The sequence below is a fragment of the Lepus europaeus genome, chromosome 4, assembly GCF_033115175.1.
Source record: "Lepus europaeus isolate LE1 chromosome 4, mLepTim1.pri, whole genome shotgun sequence".
NCBI lineage: Eukaryota > Metazoa > Chordata > Mammalia > Lagomorpha > Leporidae > Lepus > Lepus europaeus.
Window position 1 is genome coordinate 97,560,239 of NC_084830.1, and position 27,750 is coordinate 97,587,988.

The 27,750-nt window shown below is 41.0% G+C and overlaps 1 protein-coding gene across 5 annotated transcripts in view; it reads right to left on the minus strand.

Moving 5' to 3' along the window:
• SPIDR (scaffold protein involved in DNA repair) overlaps window positions 1-27,750 on the minus strand; it is a 455,986-nt gene that overhangs the window by 253,797 nt on the left and 174,439 nt on the right. For all 5 annotated transcript variants that reach the window (XM_062188525.1, XM_062188523.1, XM_062188524.1 and 2 more), the window contains one exon: window positions 7,040-7,259. In XM_062188525.1, coding sequence (XP_062044509.1) covers window positions 7,040-7,203 — 164 coding nt within the window. In that variant the 5' untranslated portion in view covers window positions 7,204-7,259. The remainder of the gene's footprint in view (window positions 1-7,039; window positions 7,260-27,750) is intronic.

Here is a 27,750-nt window from a genome sequence, read left to right on the forward strand (position 1 = left end):
GTATTCTCACATCCCCCGTACTGTTGGTATACTCAGAAGAAGCTTTTATAATTTCCTCTTCTACCATACAGTGGGCTCCTTAAGGGTAGAGACAATTTGTCATTCATTTGGAACACTATATTCCTCTTTTTTAGCACAAGGCCTATTATGTAGTAAGTAAACATTCAGTTTCTTTAAATGACTGAAAAAAATCAACAGTCTTTCTAATCAAACTGAAAGCAAAAGAAAGTTGACTATGTCTTCATAATGATTTAGTTCTCATCATTAATTGTATAGTCAATGTGGTTGCAGTTGTGGCAAAGTGATTAAGCTGTCATTTGCAATGTCAGCATCCTATATCATAGAGTGCTAGTTCAAGTCCTGGGTGCTCTGCTTCTGATCTAGCTTCCTGCTAATGTACCTGGGAAGGTAGTAGATGACTAAGTACTTGGGCCTCTGCCACCCATGTGAGAGACCAGGATCCTGGCTTCAGCTTGGCCCAGCCCTGGTTGTTGTGGCTATTTAGGAGTGAACCAATGCATAGAAGAACTTTCTCTCTTTCTATTTCTTACTCTCTCTGATATTCTGCCTATAAAATAAACAAATCTTAAAAAAAAAAAAAAACTAGGCCGGCGCCGTGGCTTAACAGGCTAATCCTCTGCCTTGCGGCGCCGGCACACCGGGTTCTAGCCCCGGTCGGGGCGCCGGATTCTATCCCGGTTGCCCCTCTTCCAGGCCAGCTCTCTGCTGTGGCCCGGGAAGGCAGTGGAGGATGGCCCAAGTTCTTGGGCCCTGCACCTGCATGGGAGACCAGGAGAAGCACCTGGCTCCTGGCTTCGGATCAGCGCAATGCGCCGGCCGCAGCGGCCATTGGAGGGTGAACCAACGGCAAAAAGGAAGACCTTTCTCTCTGTCTCTCTCTCTCTCACTATCCACTCTGCCTGTCAAAAAACAAAACAAAACAAAACAAAAAAACAAACTAGTCATTGACTGTCTACTACATGCTAAGCTTTATTCTAGGCAATGGAAATACAGCAGTGAAGAAAAATCTTTATTTGCAAGCTTTAGTCACAGCTATATGACATAAAACACACAGGGAAGTATAACTATTGGGAAGAAAACAAAAAATTATTGTAAACGATATTAACTATAGATACAAAGTTTTATTATATAAGGCAAACATGCAAATTGATAAGAAAGCCCATAGGACCTCAACAAATACATAAATAAAGGTTAAGGTAGACAATTTAAAAGAAAGATGTGGTTACCAGTAAATAAATCTAAGGAAAAGCATTCAATTAGATAAGTATTAGGTACTTCATCCTATGGTTTATAAACTTGATCATATGAAGAAGTCATAGCAGCAACAGCAACACATATACTCTTTAACTTCCTAACACAATTCCTAGAGTCCATGCTGGAAAATAACCTGAAGGATGGACCAACCTATTCATATAACAATGTCTACTACAGAGTTTTTATGACAGCACAATACCTGATATGTATTACACACTAAAAACATGAAAGGGATTAAAGAAATTCTATCATATTGTGCAGTCATAAAAATCATTGAATGTGATCCTGGTATGATTGAGAAACTGACAGCAAGGATAATAGTTATGACTTTTATAAGTTACTATGGCAACAATACTATCAGGATCAAAAACTCATAATCTATGACCAAGAATTTCTACTTCTACAAATGTCCTAAGAACATAATCAGAACGAACTACAAGGATGACTATTTCTATTTCAAGTTCTGTTTAAAACAGGCCATAATAGAAATCAACCTTGAAAATACAGGACAAGAGACTGCTTAAATTATGATATTTCCATATAGTAAAATATTAAGTAATCATTAAAAAGATGATCATATGGGGGTAGGCATTTGGCCTAGTGGTTAAGACACTAGTTGAGATGACTACATTCCATTTCAAGGTGTCTACTGAGTTTGAGTCCAGGCTCAGCTCCCATTTCTACCCAGGGAGGCAGTAGGTGATGACTCAGCAACTGTATCCCTGAGATGTATGTGTTAGCCCATGGTGGGTGCAACACTCGTGCATGCTACCGTGTGAACCACACAAAGAATCAGTGCAGTACTCAGTGTGAGCACAGATCCCATTGCAATGAGCCACTCCAGGCAATCAGGGAGCTCTGAGTGATTGGAGCCACTCGCAATGATTGCCCAGAGACCCAACTACACCCTGCATCCTCTTGTGCAGTCATAGTTCCCAGTCTCAGCACCAGAGCCTGTGATATGTTGAGAAGCTGGAAGTGCCTCACAGTCCTACATGGGTGTCCAGGCCCGTCAATCTTCCCAGCCAGACTCAAAGTCAGTGGGGAATGTGGATTTTTCCCTTTGGTAGAATCCCTGGATTACTCGTGTGCACATGAGCTACTGGCTGTAGCCCCTACTCGTTTCACAATGTTGCCTTCTCCCTGCTCCTTGCTGGGCACGTGCAACAAAGCTGTTGCCACTGCTACTGCTGTCAAGATCACATCTTGTCCCAGTCAGTTGCTCGGCACATGCACAAGAGCGTCTGTAGTTGCTGCTTATGTCTGAAATGGCATCCGCCCTCTCTCAGCTAGTTGCCACATGCCATTGTGGGGGCAATGGAGAGAGAGATGTACCCCACCCCTTTTTACTGGGTTAGTGAGTACCTTATCCCCCTTAGGGCTCTAGGACACATGCATGCCAAGATCTCCCTTTAGCTATATCACCAGTGGCAAGGGCTGCTACAGTCTGTCTCACCTCACTCTCCAAAGCTGGCACTTTCTCTGATTCTTGGCTGCTGGGGTTACACACTGTGTCCATGCTTGTGCTGTGCATCTGCACCTTCCACACAGATCCACAGCATCCCTATTCCTTCCGTAGAATTCCCACTGCAGTTTTCTAACTCTCCCCCAGACCCCTCAGAATGTACTTCCTCCACCTTTTTTTTTTCTTAACATTTACTCCTTTCCCTATCCCGCCATCTTGGATTCTTTACAAATGAACTAATAAAAATTTTCAGATAATAATTAAATGAACTCACTAACACAGAAAGATACCTGTGATAATGGGAAAAGTCAGTGCAATGGTCTGGGTGTATGCTTAGAATTTAGGTGTCTGAAACTTAGTCTCCACAGTCAAACATTAACATTATTTGTAGATGAGGCTTTTGGGAGGTGCTTGGGATTACATCAGGTCATGATAATGACACCACATGATGGTAATTAAGAGACAATACAAGACGAGGAGGAGAGACCTGAGCTAATTTGCTTGCTTGTCACAGCCAAGTGATACCTTCTGCCATGTTACAATGACGCATGATTCCCTCAGCAGATGCTGGCACCACACTTTTGGACTTCCCAGCTTCTAAGTCTCAGGTGTTATGCACTCTCAGGTTTTCTGTTATCACAACAAAAAATGAATGCAGTCAGGTATCATTCTTCCCCCCATTCTTCCATCCCATTAAGATGCCTTTTCTGGGGGGGGGAAGCAAAGTATTTGACACAGGTATGCCAATAAATATTTTTGAGTGAATAACAGGCATGTTGGTGGACCCTTGATACCACATATTTAACATTTTCCTGGCCCTCATTCTGGCAATTAGATTTGGCAGTAAGAAATAATCAGCCAGATGTTCTACTTCCCTCTCTCATCAAATATCATCACAGAAACTTCACTTTTTTTTTTTTTTTCAATATCTGTATTTAACTTGTGAGTTGTTTCTTTGGAATCACATTATATTTAAAGGTTTCAGTTTCCTTCAGAAGTAAAACTTGTTTATTCAGTTATTAATGAATGTTTCAGCTTTGTGGTGCAGATATGGAATTCATCATTCTATTTTTATGTGCTTTAAAATTTACAGATTAACAAACTTTAAGCAAGGCATTTTATGTCTATGTTCATTTTCACATTGTTAGGGCCAAGGGAATATTACATTGCATAGGAATTCAATGGAAATTTATTAGGTAACATTTACAGAGGGCTTTAAAGTCCTTGGGGTAAACAGCTATTGTACCTCAACCCATATTTATGACTAAAGGTCAAATAAGAGTAAATAAAGACTACTGATTTCTTAAAAATAATTTTCCCACATAGAAAAATAGTTTAGATGAACACAAAGGCTAAAGCAGGAAAAGGATAAAGTCTACAAAGAAGAAAATATTCACTATGTCTTGCCAAGTTTCCATTTGGAAAAAAAAACTATCTAGTCCATTTAAAGATGAGTTGGCTTCTCCCCCTCCCCCATTAAGTGTGGGCTATTTTTAAGTGGCATCTAGACTGACTTTGGTTAATATTTGGAAAAATAAAACAAACTCTTAATTAAAAAGCAGAAACTTCAAACAATAAAGACACATGATAGCCACTGAGAGAGGTCTCAGAGGAAACCAACTACCAACCAACTCCAACACTTGATTGTGAACTTCTGACATGCAGAATCAGGAGAAGTCTTATCTGTGCTATTTTGTTAGAGCCATCTGAGTTAAGCAATACAAAGAGCGTATAGTCTGCCTTCTTGGTAATGAAATGAGACCATGGAAAGAGAAGAGGAACTGCATCTCCTCCCCATTGCTTCTCCTGCTCCACGGAGACCCTAACTTCTCCTCCTACCCTGGGGACCCTGAATGTTTTTCCTACCCCAGAATTCCTGACTGTTTCTTCTGCCATAGGGAATCCAACTTCTTCTCCTACTACCCCAGGAACCTCAAGTGTTATCTTATGACCTGCTTTCTGCAAAAAAAGACTGTGATATCTTTTAGACATGAAAAAATATGTATCCACATCACTATATTAGATTACTGCACACTGCCAAAATGTACCATAACTTTAGTCTATCCCATGTCGATGATTACCTTAAGGCTGCACTTAGATTTTAGATGTTTGAGCAAAACATTTCTGACATTATCTTTTATATAAATATCTCCATATTCTTAAAGGGTAATGTCCTAGAAATCAGAGTTCTATACCAAAGTGCAGAAAACATTAATGTTTGTGAATACAGCCAAAACAGGCACCAACTTCCACTTCCACTAACATGTGAGAATGATTAATATTTGTCAATATTTGCCAAAGTATCTTGCTTTATATTATTGATAGTTATAAGAACAAACTTCTTTCATCTGTTTGTATATATTAACTGTATTTATGTATTTGATTCCCTCTTTTGAGGTGGCATTCTGAGAAAGTTCAGTCAAATGACTCCAGATAAGTATATCAAATGATATCTTATGAGTATTTCTTATATTTTCACTTCTATCAGTTTGAAAAAGCTTTTTTTTTTTTTTTTTTTTTTTTTTTTTTTTTTTACAGGCAGAGTTAGACAGTGAGGGAGAGAGAGAGAGACAGAGAGAAAGGTCTTCCTTTTCCATTGGTTCAACCCCCAGATGGCTGCTACGGCCAGCACGGTGAGGCCAGCATGCTGCGCTGATCCGAAGCCAGGAGCCAGGTGCTTCTTCCTGGTCTCCCATGCGGGTGCACGGCCCAAGCACATGGGCCATCCTCCACTGCACTCCTGGGCCACAGCAGAGAGCTGGACTGGAAGAGGAGCAACTGGGACAGAATCCGGCGCCTCAACTAGGACTAGAACCGGGGGTGCCGGTGCTGCAAGTGGAGGATTACCCTAGTGAGCCGCTGTGCCAGCCAGTTTGCAAAAGCTTTTACAGATGGAATCAATAGCTGCTGCCACTTGTCTGTTAGGCACATGCATTCAAAGTTGTCTTTCTACATGCATTCAAAGTAGTCTTTCAACCTATCTTCTGTTGGATGACATGGTATATTAAAAAAGAAGGATCTCATTTATCATTTTTAGAACCAGTACAGGGCTTCCTGCACTAATGTTCTTCAACCCATAATCCATTTATGGAGCACAAATAAAGGAAAACAACCAGAAAAAAAGGTACAAGAAGGAGTGAAGGAGACAGAGGGAAAAAAACTACCAGTGAGTGATACACAAGTACCCACAGCTCTCACACAAGGGACTTCTGGAAATGTCATGAAAAAGTCACCATGGACACCGAGATGTGTAGATCCTATGCTATAGATGCAGTAGAAAGATCTCTCCCATGGGAAGAAAGTATAACATAAGGAATTTTAAGTTACTTCCAATTCTAAGAATCCAAGAATTGCACAAATGAAAATCAATAAATAACATAAAAAAGAATGTAAAATATGGCTACTCAAGCCTTCACTCAAAAGTGATAAAATTTTCTTCTTTTCTTGGTGGAAATTAATATCTCATGCAAAAGAAAACTAATGTGGTATCCAGGAAAATAATTTCTGATCCAATAACAAACACTTAAGCACCTAGTGTCCAAACACAATTGTGGGCCGGGGCAGTGGCTCTCTAGGCTAATCCTCCACCTGCAGCGCTAGAACCCCAGGTTCTAATCCTGGTCGGAGCGCTAGATTCTGTCCCAGTTGCTCCTCTTCCAGTCCAGCTCTCTGCTGTGGTCCAGGAAGGCAGTGGAGGATGGCCCAAGTGCTTGGGCCCTGCACCCGCATGGGGGACCATGAGGAGGCACCTGGCTCCTGGCTTCGGATTGGCGCAGCACACTGGCCATAGCAGGCATTTGGGGGGTGAACCAACGGAAGGAAGACCTTTCTCTCTGTCTCTCTCTCTCACTGAACTCTGTCTGTCAAAAAACAAACAAACAAACAAAACACACAATTGTGTCTTAATTCAGGCTTTTCATCATCCCCTTCAAGTTACTACCAAAGAAATATTGAAATTAATATGTATTATCCTGTTGTCACATAATATTTATTATTAGAATGATTTTTTCTGAGGACAAAAACAGAACAGTCAGACTTTACATACCATGTAGGCAAGCATCCTGATACAGTTGTTTCCCCATCCCTTCTCCCCAAATATTAACATCTGCTGCCAGAAGTACAAACAAGCCATCAAAGGCAATCTGGTGCTTCTGATACATAAAGCCTATGTCAAGTCCTGGCTTTCTTCCCTTGCATTTCTCTATAATAAAGTGACAAAAATGTTGCTGATAAAAATGTCTTTTCTTATGAGACAGGACTCACAGCTGGTGAATACTGGACCCAGTTCTTTGTACTCACCAGGGAGGAAAGATGTGGATGATGTCCTGGGGACGTCCCCTGAGGTGTCCTGCAATCTCCCTGGTGAACAGAACCTTCAGGCTGGTTCCAGGCCTGTGTGTCACATCTTGGGAAGGACTGGCAGCTGGTGGCCCTCCTAATTGCTCACACATAGCAACTTGCATGGTACATTCCTCATGCAGCTCCAGAATTTTCACAATTAATACACTAGATTTTCCACCTAGAAATTGAATAAAAGAACAAAAGCAAAAATGAAGCCCAAAATATATGCTTCAAGCATGAATAAAGTATCATGAAGAAGACTCAGTTGATTAATTTTCTTTACCTGCAGAAAATGGTCTACACATTTTGCAAAATAAAATACAGAGGCTGGCGCTGCTGCTCAATAGGCTAAAATCCTCCGCCTTGCAGCGCCGGCACACCGGGTTCTAGTCCCAGTCGGGGCACCGGATTCTGTCCTGGTTGCCCCTCTTCCAGGCCAGCTCTCTGCTGTGGCCCGGGAGTGCAGTGGAGGATGGCCCAAGTTCTTGGGCCCTGCACCCCATGGGAGACCAGGAGAAGCACCTGGCTCCTGGCTTCGGATCAGCGCAGCGGCCATTGGAGGGTGAACCAATGGCAAAAGGAAGACCTTTCTCTCTCTCTCTCTCTCTCTCACTGTCCACTCTGCCTGTCCAAAAAATAAAAATAAAAAAATAAATAAAATAAATTAAAAAAAAATACAGAGCCATCATGTTAACTGTTAGATATTTCTTTTCTTTTTTTTTTTTTAATTCAAGATTTTATTTATTTATTTGAGAGGTAGAGTTACGGTGAGAGGGAGACAGAGAGAAAGGTCTTCTACACACTGGTTTACTCCCCAAATGGCCTCAACAGCCTGAGCTGTGCCTATCTGAAGCCAGGAGCCAAGAGCTTATCCTGGGTCTCCCATATGGGTACAGGAGCCCAAGTACTTGGGCCATCTTCTACTACTTTCCCAGGCCACAGTTGAGACTAGAACTGGAGCCCATATGGGATGCTGGTGCCATAGGCGGAGGATTAACCTACTGTGCCACAGTGCTGGCCCCTGATAGATCTTTCTTTAGTCAAAATACATCTGCATGTTACATTTAATGCATTCATTTAAGAAGCATAAAATGAATAGTCTTCTATCTTAAAGGAACAGTCATCTCTATACAGACACCTCAGACCCATCATTTCAAAATTTGAATGGTTTTATTTCAAATTTGAACAATGTTGATAACCATACCAAAGAGTTTTGTAAAAACTACTGCTGATCTTTTTCTCCCTTCTACACACCTTCTCCTCATTACTTGCTCTGATCTTCTGCTTTAAAAGCATGTTTATTACTGGCTGACTGCAACTATTGTGATGATGGAAAAGGTTAAGAGGTGAGGATTTACATGGACAGCTAAGTGCTGAAATTAAACAGTTGTTATATGATCTGGATTCAATATCATCAAAATGTCCATTCTTCTAAAAGCAATTTACAGATTCAAAGCGATACCAATCAAAATATCAAAGACAGTCTTCTCAGATCTAGAAAAATGATGCTGAAATTCATGTGGAGGCACAGGAGACCTCGAATACCTAAAGCAATCCTCTACAACAAAAACAAAGCCGGAGGCATCACAATACCAGATTTCCAGGCATACTACAAGGTAGCTATAATCAAAACACCTTGGTAATGGTACAAAAACAGATGGATAGACCAATGGAACAGAATAGAAACACAAGAAATCAATCCAAGCATCTACAGCCAAATTATATTTGCCCAAAGGAGCTAAAACCATTCCCTGGAGCAAAGACAGTCTCTTCAACAAATGGTGCTGGGAAAACTGGATTTCCACATGCAGAAGTATGAAGCAGGACCCCTACTTTACACTTTATACAAAAATTGAATCAAATGGATTAAAGACCCAAATCTACAATCCAATACCATCAAATTACTAGAGAGCACTGAAGAAACTATGCAAGACATCGGCATAGACAAAAATTCCTGGAAAAGACTCCAGAGGCACAGACAATAAAAACCAAGACTAACAAGTGGGATTACATCAACTTGAGAAGCTTCTGTACAGGAAAAGAAACAGGAAAGTAAAGAGGCAACCAACAGAATGGTAGAAAATATTTGCAAACCATGTGACTGATAAAGGATTAATAACCAGAATATAAAAAAGTGATCAAAAAACTCAACAACAGCAAAGGAAACAACCCAGTCAAGAAGTAGGCAAGCACGTAAACAGATATTTATCAAAAAAGGAAATCCAAATGGCCTACAGACACATGAAAAAATGCTCAGGATCACTAGCCATCAGGGAGATGCAAATCAAAACTACAATGAGGCTTTACCTTACCTCAGAATGGCTTTCATACAGAAATCAACAAACAACAAATGCTGGCGAGGATGGGGGGAATAAGGTACCCTAATCCACTGCTGGTGGGAACACAAACTGGTAAAATGACTATGGAAGATAGTTTGGAGGTACCCCAGAAATCTGAATATAGTCCTACCACAAGAACCAGCCACCATACTCCTTGGAATTTACCCAAATGAAATTAAATCACTGAATAAAAGAGTCATCTGCACCTCCATGTTTATTGCAGTTCAATTCACAATAGCTAAGATATGCATCAACCTAAATGCCCTTCAACAGAAGACTCAATAAAGAAACTATGGGATATATACTCTATGGAATACTACATATCAGTAAAAAAAATTTTTAAATCCAATCATTTGCAACAAAATGGAGGAATCTGGAAAACATCATGCTGAATGAAATAAGCCAGTCCCAAAGGGACACATGTCATATGTTCTCCCTGATCGGTGACAACAAACTGAGCACCTAAAAGGAAACCTGTTGAAGTGAAATGGACACTATGAGAAGCAGTGACTTGATCAACCCTTGTCCTGTCTGTCGAGGAATAGCTTATTATTTTATTCTTTATAGTATTTTATTTTTCTACTTAGTACCATTGGTTGAACTCTTTAATTAACACACAGTTATTCTTAGGAATTTAAAGTTAACTGAAAATTGATCCCTGTTAAATATAAGAGTGGGAATAAGAGAGGAAGATGTACATTTCAGCACATGCTCCCTCAGAATTACCCCTAAGAGTAAAGCTAGAAATGTGTCAAGGAACTGCAAATCCCACTAAGTTGGCATGTACCAATGGAATCTTACTAGTTAAAGTGATCAGTTTAAGTTCATAATTGATCATAAAGATAGTATGAAGTGTCAAAGGAATCACATAAATAAGACCAGTGTCTGCTAATAACAATTGATAGAATTAAAAAGGAGAATGATCCAACATGGGAACTGGGATACACAGCAGAATCATGGAATGACAAATACCCTATGCAGCACTCTGGCCTCAGAATCAGCCCTTAAGGCATTGGGATCTGGTTAAAAAGCCCATGAGAGTATTTCAGGCATGGAAAGCCAAGACACTGTGGCAAAAAAATGAAAAATCTCTGTGAGGGAGATCCTGATGGAAATAAGGGCCCATCAAAGAAGTAGGTACCTTTCTCTGAAGGGAGGAGAGAACTTCCACATTGACTGTGGCCTTGTCTAAATAAGGTCAGAGTTTATGAACTCAATAGGCTTCTATAGCCAAGGCAGCTCATGACAAGAGCCTCAGTGACTACTGACATCATAAAAAAGAGAGTCAGTTGTTAAATCAACAACAGGAGTCACTGTGCACTTATTCCCCATGTAAGATCTCTGTCCTTATTGTGTTGTACTGTGTGAATTAATGGTAAAACTAGTATTCAAACAGTACTTTATACTTTGTATGTCTGTGTGGGTGCAATCTGTGGAAATCTTTACTTTATATACTAAATTGATCTTCTGTATATAAAGATAATTAAAAATGAATCTTAATGAAGAATGGAATGGGAGAGGGAGTAGGAGATGGAATGGCTTGAGGATGGGAGGGTGGCTATGGGGGGAAAACTGCTATAATCTAAAAGTTGGAAATTTATATTTAATAAAAGATTTCTAAAAAATATTATGGTGGAAAGCTTGACTATAATGTGTCATGGTGAGGATCTTTCTGGTCATGTCTGTTAGGAGTTCTATGTGTTTCCTCTACTAAGGGTTCCCTTTCTTTCTCCAAATTGGGAAAGTTTTCTGTAATTATTGCACTAAACAGGCCTTCTTTTGTTTTTTAATTTTAACAAATATAAATTTCCAAGGTACAGCTTTTGGATTACAGTGACTCCCCCCCCCCCCCCCATAACTTCCCTCCCACCTGCTACCCTCCTGTCTCCTACTCCCTCTCCCATCCCATTCAGATCAAGATTCATTTTCAATTATCTTTATAAAAAGAAGATCAATTTAGTATATATTAAGTAGAGATTTCAACAGTTTGCACCCACACAGAAACACAAAGTGTAAAATACTGTTTGAGTACTAGTTATACCATTAATTCACATTGTACAAAACATTAAGGACAGAGATCCTACATGAGGAGTAAGTGCATAGTGACTGCTGTTGTTGACTTGACAAATTGACACTTTTGTTTATAGCATCAGTAATCTCCCTAGGCTCTCTTCATGAGCTGCCAAGGCTATGTAAGCACTTTGAGTTTGCCGACTCCGATCTTATTTAGACAAGGTCATAGTCAAAGTGGAAGTTCTCTCCTCCCTTCAGAGAAAGGTACCTCCTTCTTTGATGGCCCCGTTCTTTCCACTGGGATCTCACTCACAGAGATCTTTCATTTAGGTTTTTTTGTTTGTTTGTTTTTGCCAGAATGTCTTGGCTTTCCATGCCTAAAATACTCTCATTGCTCTTCAGTCAGATCCAAATGCCTTAAGGAATGATTCTGAGGTCAGAGTGCTATTTAGGACATCTGCCATTCTATGAGTCTACTATGTATCCCACTTCCCATTTTGGATCGTTCTCTCCTTTTTAATTCTATCAGTCAGTATTAGCAGACACCAGTCTTGTTTGTGTGATCCCTTTGACTCTTAATCCTATCATTATGATCAACTGTGAAATGAAATTGATCACTTGGAATAGTGAGATGGCATTGGTACATGCCACCTTGATGGGATTGAATTGGAATCCCCTGGCACGTTTAAACTCTACCATTTGGGGCAAGCCAGATTGAGCATGTCCCAAATTGTGCATCTCCTCCGTTCTTATTCCCACTCTTTTAACAGGGATCACTTTTCAGTTAAATTTCAACACCTAAGAATAACTGTGTGTAAATTAAAGAGTTCAACCAATAGTATTAAGTAGAATAAAAAAAATACTAAAAGGGATAAAGTATTAAGTTGTTCATCAACAGTCAGGATAATGATCAAATTATTGTTTCTCATAGTGTCCATTTCATTTAACAGGTTTCCCCTTAGGTGCTCAGTTAGTTGTACCCGATCCGGGAAAACATATGATATCTGTCCCTTTGGGACTGGCTTATTTCACTCAGCATGATGTTTTCCAGATCCCTCCATTTTGTTGCAAATGACCGGATTTCATTGTTTTTGACTGCTGTATAGTATTCTATAGAGTACATGTCCCATAATTTCTTTATCCAGTCTACTGTTGATGGGCATTTGGGTTGGTTCCACGTCTTAGCTATTGTGAATTGAGCTGCAGTAAACATTAATGTGCAGACAGCTTTTTTGTTTGTCAATTTAATTTCCTTTGGGCAAATTCCAAGGAGTGGGATGGCTGGGTTGAATGGTAGGGTTATATTCAGGTTTCTGAGGAATCTCCAGACTGACTTCCATAGTGGCTTTACCAGTTTGCATTCCCACCAACAGTGGGTTGGTGTCCCCTTTTCCCCACATCCTCTCCAGCATCTGTTGTTGGTAGATTTCTGAATGTGAGCCATTCTCACTGGGGTGAGGTGAAACCTCATTGTGGTTTTGATTTGCATTTCCCTGATGGCTAGTGATCTTGAACATTTTTTCATGTGTCTGTTGGCCATTTGGATTTCCTCTTTTGAAAAATGTCTATTGAGGTCCTTTTCCCATCTCTTAAGTGGGTTGTTTGTTTTGATGTTGTGGAGTTTCTTGATTTCTATGTAGATTCTGGTTATCAACCCTTTATCTGTTGCATAGTTTGCAAATATTTTTTCCCATTCTGTTGGTTGCCTCTTCACTTTCCTGACTGTTTCTTTTGCAGTACAGAAACTTCTCAATTTGCTGCAATCCCAATAGTATCATTACACAAGGCTCGCATAGTTGCTGGGTGCACAAGTTTCTCTCCACCCTGCCAGCCTGTCCAGTCAATAGAGAGGCAGATGCTCCCCAAGACAGGTTTGCCTAGGTGTCTTGCTCCTGGGGATTTTGCAGGTGCTTCGACGTCCAATGAGTTGCCCAGTCACCTCCCAGCCATGCTCATTCAGTGGGAAGTGCAGATTGTTCCCTCTGCTAGAATCACTGGATCACACATGAACACAAGAGCCACTAGCTGAATGTCGGTGTCACCCTGCCATTACCAGCAGTACTGCCAAAAGGTGATATCCTGTCTCAGTTAGTTGCTGTGTGCCTGCATAAAGTCTTTGCAGCTCCCACCCTAACCCAAAATGGTGCCTGCCATTTCAGTGGGTGTTGTTGCTGGGAAGCTGGAGTGAAATAAACATGTCTCCTCTACTTCCATCACATCTACGGGCAACTGTTAGCAGGTGTTCTTTATTGAAGCATAGCTGTTCTTCAGTTGGCAAGGAGGAAAAAGATCAGGATCATGTGGAGATCAGTACACATGCTTTTTCCTGGGCAAGTGGCCAGAGTAGTAGGTGGAAAATTAGTGTCTTTAGAAGTAAAGGCAAAAGCCTTAAGTTTAGGGGATGAAAGGGCCACAGGGCCATTTTTGGACATATTTTCAGAATTGTTAAAACTTGAATCTGTGTTGAAGGCTCATCTTTAACACTGCACAGGCCCATCCCACCCTTTACTGAAAGCAGCTCTTATACCAGGCTCCTGGGTCACCTGTGCTCTTACCCTCACAGCACCCTGTTCACATTCAGGCGCCAGCTAAGTATAGGCTCTTGGCTCTGTGAGCTACAACATCTGTCACTGCAGGTCCCAGTCATGCTCTGCTGTCCTCCTAACAGCAGAGGTTCTCTCTTCAGATACTATTATCTTGCACAGCTCAGGTTTAAAAGTGACACATATTTTTCACCTATTTCTTACCTTAGAGTCCCCCAGAGACCCTGACAGATCTCATAAGAAAATTAATCATAGAGACACATAAATAGGATAACAGAAGAAATATCTACAAATCTAAGTTGAATCACCCTGCCACAGAGCAGTTTTTTGAAGACTTATATGATAGATTCTGACAAAATTCCTATAACTATAAATTCTGTTCAAGATTTGTTGGCACCAAATAACTTGTCAAATAAAAAGGCTATCTTATGTTACTATCACTCCAGTGTTGTATGCCACAGCTTGCCTGGTGATCAAACAGGTGTGGGAGCATTAATGAATGGGGTCCCAGCACTAGCTGGGTGTAGCCTGGTCCTCTCCAGGAGCATGTAGAGTCTTCCTACTGTACACAAGAGCCCAAGGCAGAAGCGAATGTCTGCTTTCCCAGAAGAGAATGAAGCCCTGTAGGCTCCCTCTGAAGAAGAAAACAGCACAGGATAACATATTCAAATTATGTGTTGTAGGCGAGTTTTTCATCAGAGCCCAAAAAAAAAACCCTCATTTTACAAGAAGATTGTTTTGCAATTAGCTGAATGGTACACTAAAGGCCATTTCTGTGCCACCAGGGCAATACTTTCCATAAATGCTGCAAGATCCAATCAAGATATCACCTCATCCAGGAAATGTTTCCTGAAATCCAGCCAGAATAAATGATTCCTTCCCTTTGAAATCCTCAAGTACCTTATCTATATTTATCTTAAAAGGCTGGCCACATTTTTAAATGGACATGGTATTAGCTGCTCCCCTCAAGTATTGCAATCCCAGGAGACAACAGAGAAAGCACATGGCACATTGTACCTGGCAGGTCCAGCTCGCATGCAATAATGACAACCAGTGTCATTATCATCAGCTTCTCAAAGAATTTTTCAGTTGATTCTCTTACTTGATCAGCAATATCCAGATAAAATACATAGGGAAGATATTAATCTCTGACAGATAAGAAAACTGAAAAATATAGTCATTTGCTCAGATGACTCTGCTAAGGACAAAGAGGATTACTTGCAGGTCTAGTCCTAGAAATCAAAGATCCTGACAAATCCAGGAGTAAAATATCTCTCAGGTAAATACCAGTTAAAAATAGGGAATTGTGGCCAGCGCCGTGGCTCACCTGGCTAATCCTCCGCCTGTAGCGCCAGCACACCAGGTTCCAGTCCTGGTCTGGGTGCTGGATTCTGTCCCAGTTGCTCCTCTTCCAGTCCAGCTCTCTGCTATGGCCCGGGAAGGCAGTGGAGGATGGCCCAAGAGCTTGGGCCCTTCACCCGCATGGGAGACCAGAAGGAAGCACCTGGCTCCTGGCTTTGGATCGGCGCAGAGCGCCAGCCATAGTGGTCATTTGGGAAGTGAACCAACGGAAGGAAGACCTTTCTCTCTGTCTCTCTCTCTCTTTCTAACTCTGCCTGTCAAAAAAAAAAAAGAAAATAGGAAATCGTGACAGAGGCTTTTTCTTTTACTTCATTATGCTAAAACACAGGGCTTGTTTAACACCCAGACCAAGTGGGATTTATCCCTGGTATGCAGGGATGGTTCAACATTCGCAAAACAATCAAAGTGATACACCACATTAACAGACTGCAGAAGAAAAACCATATGATTCTCTCAATAGATGCAGAGAAAGCATTTGATAAAATACAACACTCTTTCATAATGAAAACCCTAAGCAAACTGGTATAGAAGGAACATTCCTCAATACAATCAAAGCAATTTATGAAAAACCCACGGCCAGTATCCTATTGAATGGGGAAAAGTTAGAAAGATTTCCACTGAGATCTGGTACCAGACAGGAATGCCCACTCTCACCACTGCTATTCAATATAGTACTGGAAGTCTTAGCTAGAGCTATTAGGCAAGAAAAAGAAATGAAATGGATACAAATTGGGAAGGAAGAACTCAACCTATCCCTCTTTGAGGATGATATGATTCTTTATTTAGGGGACCCAAAGAACTCTACTAAGAGACTATTGGAACTCATAGAAGAGTTTGGCAAAGTAGCAGGATATAAAATCAATGCACAAAAATCAACAGCCTTTGTATACACAGGCAATGCCATGACTGAGGAAGAACTTCTTTTTTTTTTTGACAGGCAGAGTGGACAGTGAGAGAGAGAGACAGAGAGAAAGGTCTTCCTTTGCCGTTGGTTCACCCTCCAATGGCAGCCGCGGTTGGCGCACTGCAGCCGGCGCACCATGCTGATCCAAAGGCAGGAGCCAGGTGCTTATCCTGGTCTCCCATGGGGTACAGGGCCCAAGCACTTGGCATCCTCCACTGCACTCCCTGGCCACAGCAGAGAGCTGGCCTGGAAGAGGGGCAACCGGGACAGAATCTGGCACCCCGACTGGGACTAGAACCCGGTGTGCTGGCGCCACAAGTTGGAGGATTAGCCTGTTGAGCCACGGCGCTGGCCGGAAGAACTTCTAAGATCAATCTCATTCACAATAGCTACAAAAACAATCAAATACCTTGGAATAAACTTAACCAATGACATTGAAGATCTCTACAACGAAAATTACAAAACCTTAAAGAAAGAAATAAAAGAGGATACAAAAAAATGGAGAAATCTTCCATGCTCATGGATTGGAAGAATCAATATCATCAAAATGTCCATTCTCCCAAAAGCAATTTACAGATTCAATGCAATACCAATCAAAATACCAAAGGCATTCTTCTCAGATCTGGAAAAAATGATGCTGAAATTCATATGGAGCCTCCAGAGACCTTGAATAGCTAAAGCAATCTTGTACAACAAAAACAAAGCCAGAGGCATCACAATACCAGATTTCAGGGTATACTACAGGGCAGTTGTTATCAAAACAACATGGTACTGGTACAGAAACAGATGGATAGACCAATGGAACAGAATAGAAACACCAGAAATCAATCCAAACATCTACAGCCAACTCATATTTGATCAAGGATCCAAAACCAATCCCTGGAGTAAGGACAGTCTATTCAATAAATGGTGCTGTGAAAATTGGATTTCCACGTGCAGAATCATGAAGCAAGACCCCTACCTTTCACCTTACACAAAAATCCACTCAACATGCATTAAAGACTTAAATCTATGTCCTGACTCCGTCAAACTATTAGAGAGCATTGGAGAAACCCTGCAAGATATAGGTACCGGCAAGACTTCTTGGAAAATACCCCGGGAACAGAGGCAGTTAAAGCCAAAATTAACTATTGGGATTGCAGCAAATTGAGAAGTTTCTGTACTGCAAAAGAAACAGTCAGGAAAGTGAAGAGGCAACCAACAGAATGGGAAAAAATATTTGCAAACTATGCAACAGATAAAGGGTTGATAACCAGAATCTACATAGAAATCAAGAAACTCCACAACATCAAAACAAACAACCCACTTAAGAGATGGGAAAAGGACCTCAATAGACATTTTTCAAAAGAGGAAATCCAAATGGCCAACAGACACATGAAAAAATGTTCAAGATCACTAGCCATCAGGGAAATGCAAATCAAAACCACAATGAGGTTTCACCTCACCCCAGTGAGAATGGCTCACATTCAGAAATCTACCAACAACAGATGCTGGAGAGGATGTGGGGAAAAGGGGACACCAACCCACTGTTGGTGGGAATGCAAACTGGTAAAGCCACTATGGAAGTCAGTCTGGAGATTCCTCAGAAACCTGAATATAACCCTACCATTCAACCCAGCCATCCCACTCCTTGGAATTTGCCCAAAGGAAATTAAATTGACAAACAAAAAAGCTGTCTGCACATTAATGTTTACTGCAGCTCAATTCACAATAGCTAAGACGTGGAACCAACCCAAATGCCCATCAACAGTAGACTGGATAAAGAAATTATGGGACATGTACTCTATAGAATACTATACAGCAGTCAAAAACAATGAAATCCGGTCATTTGCAACAAAATGGAGGGATCTGGAAAACATCATGCTGAGTGAAATAAGCCAGTCCCAAAGGGACAGATATCATATGTTTTCCCGGATCGGGTACAACTAACTGAGCACCTAAGGGGAAACCTGTTAAATGAAATGGACACTATGAGAAAAGGTAACTTGATCAGCTCTTGTGCTGACAGTTGTTGTACAATGTAATATTTTATCCATATTACTATTTTTTTTTTTTGGTCTTCTACTAGTGGTTGAACTCTGTAATTAACACACAATTATTCTTAGGTGTTTAAATTTTAGCTGAAAAGTGATCCTTGTTAAATATAAGAGTGAGAAAAAGGGAGGGAGGAGATGTACAATTTGGGACATATTCAATCGGACTTGCTCCAAATGATGGAGTTAGAAACATGCCAGGGGATTCCAATACAATCCCATCAAGGTGGCATGTACCAATGCCATCTCACTAGTCCATGTGATCAATCTCAGTTTACAACTGATCACGCTGATAGGTCTAAGAGTCAAAGGGATCACACAAACAAGACTAGTGTCTGCTAATACTAACTGATAGAATCAAAAAGGGAGAGAACAATCCAACATGAGAAGTGGGAGACACAGCAGACTCATAGAAAGGCAGATGTCCTACATAGCACTCTGGCCTCAGAATCAGCCCTTGGGGCATTCAGATCTGGCTGAAGAGCCCATGAGAGTATTGTAGGCATGGAAAGCCAAGACACTCTGGGAAAAAAAAAAATAAATAAAGAAGACCTAGATGAAAGAGCTCAGCGAGTGAGATCCCAGTGGAAAGAACGGGGCCATCAAAGAAGGAGGTACCTTTCTTTGAATGGAGGAGAGAACTTTCACTTTGACTATGACCCTGTCGGAATAAGATTGAAGTCAGTAAACCCAAAAGGCTTCCATAGCCTCAGCAACTCATGACTAGAGCCTAGGGAGATTACTGATGCCATAAACAAGAGTTTTAAATTGTTAAATCAACATCAGGAGTCACTGTACTTACCTCTCATGTGGTATCTGCCCTTAATGGGTTGCCCAATGTGAAGTAATGCTATAACTAGTACTGAAACAGTATTTTTACACTTTTGTGTTTCTATGTGGGTGCAAACTGATGAAATCTTTACTTAGTATATACTGAATCGATTTCCTGAATATAAAGATAATTGAAAATTAAAAAAAAAAACTTGGCGTTAAATTGGAAATTGCATAGAAAATTAATCAATTTTTAAAAAAATTATCATGTAGGATCTCTGCCATTAATGTGCTGTACACTGTGATTTAATGCTATAACTAGTGCTCCAACAGTATTATTCACTTTGTGTAGCTATGTGAGGGCAAACTGTTGAAATCTTTACTTAATATATACTAAACTGATTTTCTGTATATAAAGAGAATTGAAAATGAATCTTGATGTGAATGGAAGGGGAGAGGGAGCGGGAAAGGGGAGGGTTGCGGGTGGGAGGGAAGTTATGGGCGGGGGAAGCCACTGTAATCCATAAGCTGTACTTTGGAAATTTATATTCATTAAATAAAAGCTTTAAAAAAAAAAAACGCACGAACTACCATTACTACTGAGCATGAAATAAATAATTTGAATAGAAAACAACAACAACAACAAAAAAACACAGGGCTTGTTTAAAATGTAGATACATATCAGGTTGAGAAATGGACTCCTATGTGGCTTGCTGCTGTGGCAGTAAAATGGTCATGATTTCAACAGAGCTTCCTCTGGAAAAGAAGAGAGTAACTTCTTAAGAACTTAACGCCAAAGAGAAAGTGCCGCAACGATCAGAGACCACAAATACGAATTCAGAACAGCAAAGAAAGCACGTCATTTCAAGTCCCAACATTACCACTTCCAATCTAGCTCCCTGCCTCCCTGTTGCTGGGAGGCAGCAGATGACGGTTCAACTGGCTGGGCCCCTGCCACCATGTGGGAGATCTGCATGGAGTTCTGGGGTCCTGACTCCATCCTGGCAGAGTCCAGGCTTTGCAGGCATTTGGGGAATGAACCAGAGGATTGAAGATTTCACTCTCTGTGTCGCTATGCCTTATATATGAAAACAAATAAGTAACATTTTAAAAAAATGTTTACCTTAAAGGATAACATTTGTTCAATATATTCATGAATGATGGTTTATTTTTATTAGCTAATTGCTCTAAAAAAGTCTTTGGTTTTGGTTTTAATGACCAAGAAGTCATAACAAAACTGAGTAAACATATTTGTGCCTACTGGATTTAAATGACACTTGAAATAAAGGTCACCAGGATCCATTTAAATGTGTGTCAACTCAGGGACCAGCATTGTGCCACAGTGAGTTAAGCTGCTGCTTATGACTCTGGCATCCCATAACAAAGTGCTTGATTCACAGCTGCTTTGCTTCCAATCCAGCTCTATGCTAATGTACTTGGGAAAGCAGTAGAAGATTATCCAAGTTTTTGGGCCACTGCCACCCATGAGGGAGACCCTCATGGAGTTACTGTTTCCTGGCTTTGGCCTGGAGTGAACCAAAGTACAGAAGATCTCTGTGTTTCTCTCTCTCTTTCTCCCTCTCCCTCTATCACTATGCCTGTCAAATAAATAAACAAATAAATAAATAAATCTTTAAAAAATAGCATTGTGGGTTGTGTTGATGAGTTCATGTGTATTTTATGAGGATAATTAATGCTATACAAGATAGGACAAAGTAAAGTAACATAGTATGTTGGAAGAGGAAATCATACTCCTATAGAGGACAAAAACATCTGTAAGTATTTCTAAGAGAAAAACTTTTCATAGCATACTTGTTACCATGGACATTAAGTTGTACATTTAGTTATCCAAACACTAACCACATAGTAATTTGGATTTTCCTCCTATATTATTATTTTGTTTCTCTTTATCTTGTAAGATACCTCAAAGGCTAACCCATTTGGCTTTAAAATATATGTGCCATCACTATTCTCTGAAATAGCTATTTTTCTCTGCATCAGCCAAAGATATCAACAAGTGCTCATTGTTCCTTTTTCCCCCTCGTTCCTTAGCCAGCAAGCAGTTGAGTATACACACACACACACACACAGAGTTTATCCAAGTGTAGCAAATCAGGGATGGATATCGGGGAATTTTGAAGTCTACACTGGTCACCACTAGCTGTTAATTACAATTTTCCTTGTTGCCCTCAACTCAAACTACCGTATTATACCTTCCACACTTTATTTCAGAGGATGTGTGTGTGTGTGTGTGTGTGTGAGAGAGAGAGAGAGAGAGAGAGAGAGAGAGAGAAACAGACAAAGAGTTCTAAAATGACCACACTTGAAGATAAGAGCCAGAACTCAATCCAGGTCTCCCACATGGAGAGAATTCAATCTACCGATCTATCATTGCTGCTTCCCAGGCTCTGCATTGGCAGGAAGCTGGAGTCAGGAGCCAGAGGTGGAAATTAAACCCCAGTACTCTATGCAGGCATCCAAACCACAAGGCTAAAAACCCATGCTACATTTTACAAAATATCATTACATGGCTTTTCCTCACAAAATAATAAACGAATCCAGTATCAAAAATTTTTTGTTTGGGATACCTGTTGTTAACCGTGAAGTTTTAAATAATATCTTTTACTCTGGTCCTAGTTAATTACCTTCTTTTACTTTTGGAGGAATTACTGACTTTATAAAACATAGAAGGGCACATGCTTTCTGTTTTCCTCCTTAATGAACCATATAATTTAAATTCCACTTTTGTTGTCAAGGTTAATGCTCAGTATGGTCTATAACCTATGCCACACTCTGCTCTGACCACAGTCTGACTCTAAGAGGAAGACAAATTGATATTTGCACATTTATACAGATTAAATTAAATGAGTGCAGAGTCTCAAGGTTGCATTTGAATGAAAACATTGTAGACTTAAGTCAAATGATTTGACTGTAATAAATTTCATGATGGGCTAGGTCCTCCAAATTCTGAAAGAGAAAGGGCGTATTCTTGTGGCCCAGGTATCCCCATTAGAAGTCTCATCTTGGCCGGCGCCGTGGCTCAACAGGCTAATCCTCCGCCTTGCGGCGCCGGCACACCGGGTTCTAGTCCCGGTCGGGGCACCGATCCTGTCCCGGTTGCCCCTCTTCCAGGCCAGCTCTCTGCTGTGGCCAGGGAGTGCAGTGGAGGATGGCCCAAGTGTTTGGGCTCTGCACCCCATGGGAGACCAGGAGAAGCACCTGGCTCCTGCCATCGGAACAGCGTGGTGCGCCGGCCGCAGCGCGCTACCGCGGCGGCCATTGGAGGGTGAACCAACGGCAAAAGGAAGACCTTTCTCTCTGTCTCTCTCTCTCTCTCTCTCACTGTCCACTCTGCCTGTCCAAAAAAAACAAACCTAGCACAGAAGTCTCATCTTTCCTCCAAAGTTCATTTCACCTTTTTAGAGAAGAGCTTGCTTTATGTTTTGCCTAGGACAAAATGCCTGGGCCTGACCCTGAGCAATGGAGGAAAGATCAGATCAGAACGATCAAGCGGAGAGGAGACAGGTCTTACACCACAGTGTGTGGACTTGGGTGTGTCCTCTGAGTGTGATGGGAAACCAATGGGGAAGTCAAATCATGAGCCATGCTGAGAAAAGACTGAAGGGGCAAAGGCAGAAGTAGCAAGACCAGTTAGGACACACCTGCAGCAATCCAGTAGAGAAGACAGTGGTAGGGCCTGGGAACAGCTGGGAGAACTAAGAAATTGTTAAATTCCAAATAATCTTTGAAAATAGAGCCAGTAGGACTTGTTGATGGATTAGGAGTGGATATGAAAGACAGTAGTCAAGAATGACGTCAAGGTTTTTGGCCTGAGCAAGAATAAGAATGGCACTAACATTTATTGATACAGAGAAGATTTCAGATGTGCAGGTCTCTTTTTGGGGGGATGGCTGCGAAGGAAGAATATTAACTTTTTCATATTATTAGGATTGAGATGTGTCTTAGTTATTATGATAAATAACCTGGCCCTAACTGATCTCCCCAGTCTGTTCCCTGATTCTCCCAACCTATTGTTCATAAGGTCTACCAGAGTGATCATTTAAAATGTACATTTAATGAGAGCCCTCGGTCCTTCAGTGTCTATCCAATAGCTAAAATCCAAACTACTTTCCATTTGTATTCATTGTTTTGTTGCCTATTATTTATTACTGTTCTAGCCTCAAATTCCACAGCTCTATTGAAGCAATTTATTTGCATAATAAGGTGAAAAATAAACAACCATGCTTTTATAATAAGAGTTCCATCACTGTCTTCCTGGAGAACTTCTCTCTAAGCAAAACTCTGCTTTATGTCATCACTGCACCTCTCATTTACACCTGATTTTTACAGAGAATGAGTAATTTCTATTAAACTATGGACTGTGTGCTACAGCATCCACAAATGCTTGAAAGCCAAATTAACCCTAATAAGAACCAAGGTTAAGAATTTGGGGGACTTTGTTTCCAGGATTGACTTCACTGCCAACCAGGATGCTTCTGACCTGCGTTCCATTTACCTTTATTGCACCTGACATGTACACAGAGAATGCAAATTGAACTGTTATTCAAATGATACTCCCAAGAGAAAAATGAACAATACTTTCCAAAATCAAACTCCACTTATGTTTTATCTATTTATTGCTTGAATTGTACTATTTTTTCATCAACATGAACTGCTGACTTAGATTTATTTAGATACAATTAAGCTGTTTGAGAAGTTACAACTATTCCTGATTTTACCAATGAATCCCAAACCCCATGCAGTGATATGTACCAGTGAACAGTCAGGGGGTGAGTCTTTGTTAAGTTATTGATTAAATTACTGAGCAAATATAAGCTGCCATTAGATTCATTTCACAGATAATTTTTGAACAAAATCCATAAGGATCTAGCCTATAATATCTTAAAAACAAACTATAGAGAAATTCGCATACTTATGCTAGAAACAGTACAATTACTTTTTGTTTAAAATTTATGATCCCCCATAAAATTTTAAGTCATCTGGCAATGATGAACAGACACATTTCTTAACCACAACTACTTACTGAACTGTAAACAATTGTGCTTTCACTTCTTGATTCCACATTTTTTTGCCTTTTCACCCAGTTTAAAATATTCTTCTCCAAAAGCCACAATAATTCTAAGCATGAAACAGAAATCTGAAACCCAGCTCTTAAAAAAACAGGAAAAGAAAAAGAAACCCAAGTAGACAAGACTGACCAGGAGAGGGGAAAGTTTATCACAATCCCTAGGGATGAGCACCACGTAGCTTAACTGAACACTCAGCCTCCTGGGGATCATGGTGTCACAGTGCTGTACTGGGCACTGAGATACTTTTTCTGCAGGGATAGCCTGTACTGTTCTATACAGAGTGAACAGACAAGGGAAATTTCCATTTTTAAAGAAATCCAAGTAAGGAAAAAAGCATGTAATGGCTTTAAAAACAACAGCTCTCTAAACAAAGTTAAATCAGACAATCAGGAGATACAGGAACTGTGTCCACCTAAAGCATGTATGTGAAAGCACTAACCCCTAGTGTCGCTGTATTAGGATAAGGGGTCTCTAAGGAAATAATTAAGGTTAAATGAGTTGTTAAGGTTAGGACTCCATTCTGAAAGGAAGAAGACCTATCTTGTAAAAAGAGACACCAGAGAGCTCTATCTATGCAGAGGGAAGAGTACCAGTGAGAAGGCAGAAGGTGGCTGTCATACAAAGCAGGAAGAGGGCCTGTCAACATCCTTACTTGCAGCCTCCAGCACTGTGAGAAATAGAGATCTGCTGCTACAGCCACACACTCTGTGGTATACTGCTATGCCTGTCTGAGTCGACTGTACAGGGGCTGCGTCACGCAGACAGAACCGCCTGGTGTGCAAAATGACACGAAGTGTCCTCATTTAAAATACCTTATCTCATCTCACTTTAGGTAATATTTTTGATGCAGAAAATAGGACTAAATGGTCTCTAAAAATCACATTGAAAACAATTTTTAAAAGGTCATATATTGCCGGCGCTGTGGCTCAATAGGCTAATCCTCTGCTTTGCAGCGCCGGCACACTGGGTTCTAGCCCCGGTCGGGGCACCGGATTCTGTCCCGGTTGCCCCTCTTCCAGGCCGGCTCTCTGCTGTGGCCCAGGAGTGCAGTGGAGGATGGCCCAAGTTCTTGGGCCCTGCACCCCACAGGAGACCAGGAGAAGCACCTGGCTCCTGCCTTTGGATCAGCGCGGCGGCGGCCATTGGAGGGTGAACCAACGGCAAAGGAAGACCTTTCTCTCTGTCTCTCTCTCTCACTGTCCACTCTGCCTGTCAAAAAATTAAAGAAAAAAAGAAAAAAGAAAAAAGAAAAAAAAAGGTCATATATTAAAGCTCTACACATATAAAAAGTTTATAGAAATAGATATTAAAGTACCTCTATTTTTATAAATGTAGCATCAACTGAGAAATAAGGGAGTATGTCAGTAACTCAATCTTAAAATAGCCAGTTAGTCAATTATGGGTGGTTACTCTGTTACTCTCACCTCCTCTAAACAGTCCTGATGAAAACCAGAAGCACAGGCACACTGGTACAGAGCAACATCCCCACTGTGAGGAAGACACACTATGAGCTGTGCAGTAAGAAGAATTAAAAGTACCCCTCCCTAGTGAGCTGACAGAATCCTGGGTGTTCTAAATGCTTCTTTACCCTTCATTCTAATTCAACATCATTCCTTCAACCTCTGCCCCCTCTGGTGATTAATAAAGGATATTCTAAGGAACAACTTCTAGCTCATCAGCAGTTAGGTAGCTCACTTTATTTGGGTAGAAACAGGCAGAATTGACAATGAGCTAGAGCAGTGCATATCCGAAAAGGAGCATGGCAAATTCACAACTGCTGAACTTGAGTTTTAGTCTTGGTGTATGGAATTGTAACAAACTGATGGGAAGAGAGGGAAAAGTAGAAGAGTGACCACTACCATGAAAGCACCACTCTGGAAAGGCAAGCAGTAAGAGATCACCGAGTTGCAATGCTGAAAACTGCAAGTACTACACACAGCTCTGAAGGACTCTGAAGCCAGGAACATTCTGAGAACAACTTCTAGCTGGATTAACATACATGATAATGTGAAACAGTGAAACAGAACTGTAAAAGTAGAAATAACCTAAGGTTTAACAAAGTCACCCTTTCCCAATAAAGAAACTGAGGCACAGGTGATGTGGCCCACATAGGCCTTCAGTCCTGGTACAGGTGGTCTGAACCAATATCTGCCTATGACAGTTTCTGTACTAGGATGTCCTGTAATGTTTTAAAATTCAACACTGGTTTCCTAAGATACCAAGCATGGCTCAGGATACACGTTTGTAGCATCTTGTACAGTTATTCCTTACATTCTGTGGAATTATAATGCCACAGAATACCAAAAGAATAATTACAAAGCACCAAGAGAGAATATAGTATACTGGGCCTAGTGTCTAAGCACATAATGTGAAAGCCACAGCTTGATCCACAAAGTAGTACAAAGCATTGTGCACATGTGTAGGTAGCACAAAGAGGGGGTGGTGAGGAATGAGATTAAGCCAGCAGAGCTGAGGAACTGCCACAACAAAGCTCATAGGTGAGAAACACTTATACCAAGGATACGAGGCAGTCAGTGGAAATGTAACTTTTTAAAGCAGGGAATAACATTATCAGTTTTGTCTCTTAGGATGATGACCCCATAGGCTAAGAATGAGGAAAGGCTGGTTGACAGGGAGACCAGATGGAGACTGACAAAATCATCCAGGCATGAAGGAATAGGGGCCTGAACCCAGGTAATGGCAGGTGGAATAAATGAAGGCATTTGACTTAAGAGACAGGTTCATGAGAACCTGAAAAAATCGAAGAGAAAGCTCTAAGATGACTGGGTGATTAGAAAGGCAAGGGTGGGGTAACTTAGGTGCAGGTGGAACTGAGCCTGGGCTAGAAGATGCCACAGGTCAGGCCTAGCAGGAGGAGGTGGCCATGATCATTGATTATGCAGGAAGAGAACTTAGACAAGAAGTAAAAAGACGTAGGACAAGAGCCTGAAGGAACCATGTTAAAGCAGCACACAAAGAAGGAGTGGGCAAAGAACAAAGAGGAAAAATGAACATGGGTGGTGGCCAACCAAGAAATGCTGCTGTCAAGCCAGGAGGAGAAGCAACTAGCCCTGTGTCCAGTGCCAGGAAGGAATATCCAGGGAAGGTGCACACTAGTAGATGGAAAGGGAGTAAACATGGGGTGCAAGTTACTCATTTATATTCCTGTCACGATGCAAAAGCACACTTTCCAATGTTTTCCAACTTCACAGGGCATTTTACTGACCGAAGAATTTGTTTATTACATCTGCCAGCTGAAAAGTTTCTTATACAGGAAAATGAATTTACTACCACTTTCGTGAAGGAAGATAACAAGCAGTGCATTTAGATAAAAAGCAATCCATTCTCAGATCACTGTCAGACTGGAAGATTCTTGCTGCAGATGCTGGCCAGCACAGGGCCACCTGGCCTGCTGACTCACTACCCCTCAGCAATCTCCCCTGAAAGATGAGGAGAAATCAAGTTTAGACTTGCACATCCAAACAGGCTTCTCCAGGAAAAGATCCCAAGTGGAAAATCTATAGTCCTTTTGAAAATAAAATGAACTGAAGAAGTTTGGAACACTAGGTTGGGGAAAGGTTACAATGACATCTGCATGATTTCACAGCATGGAA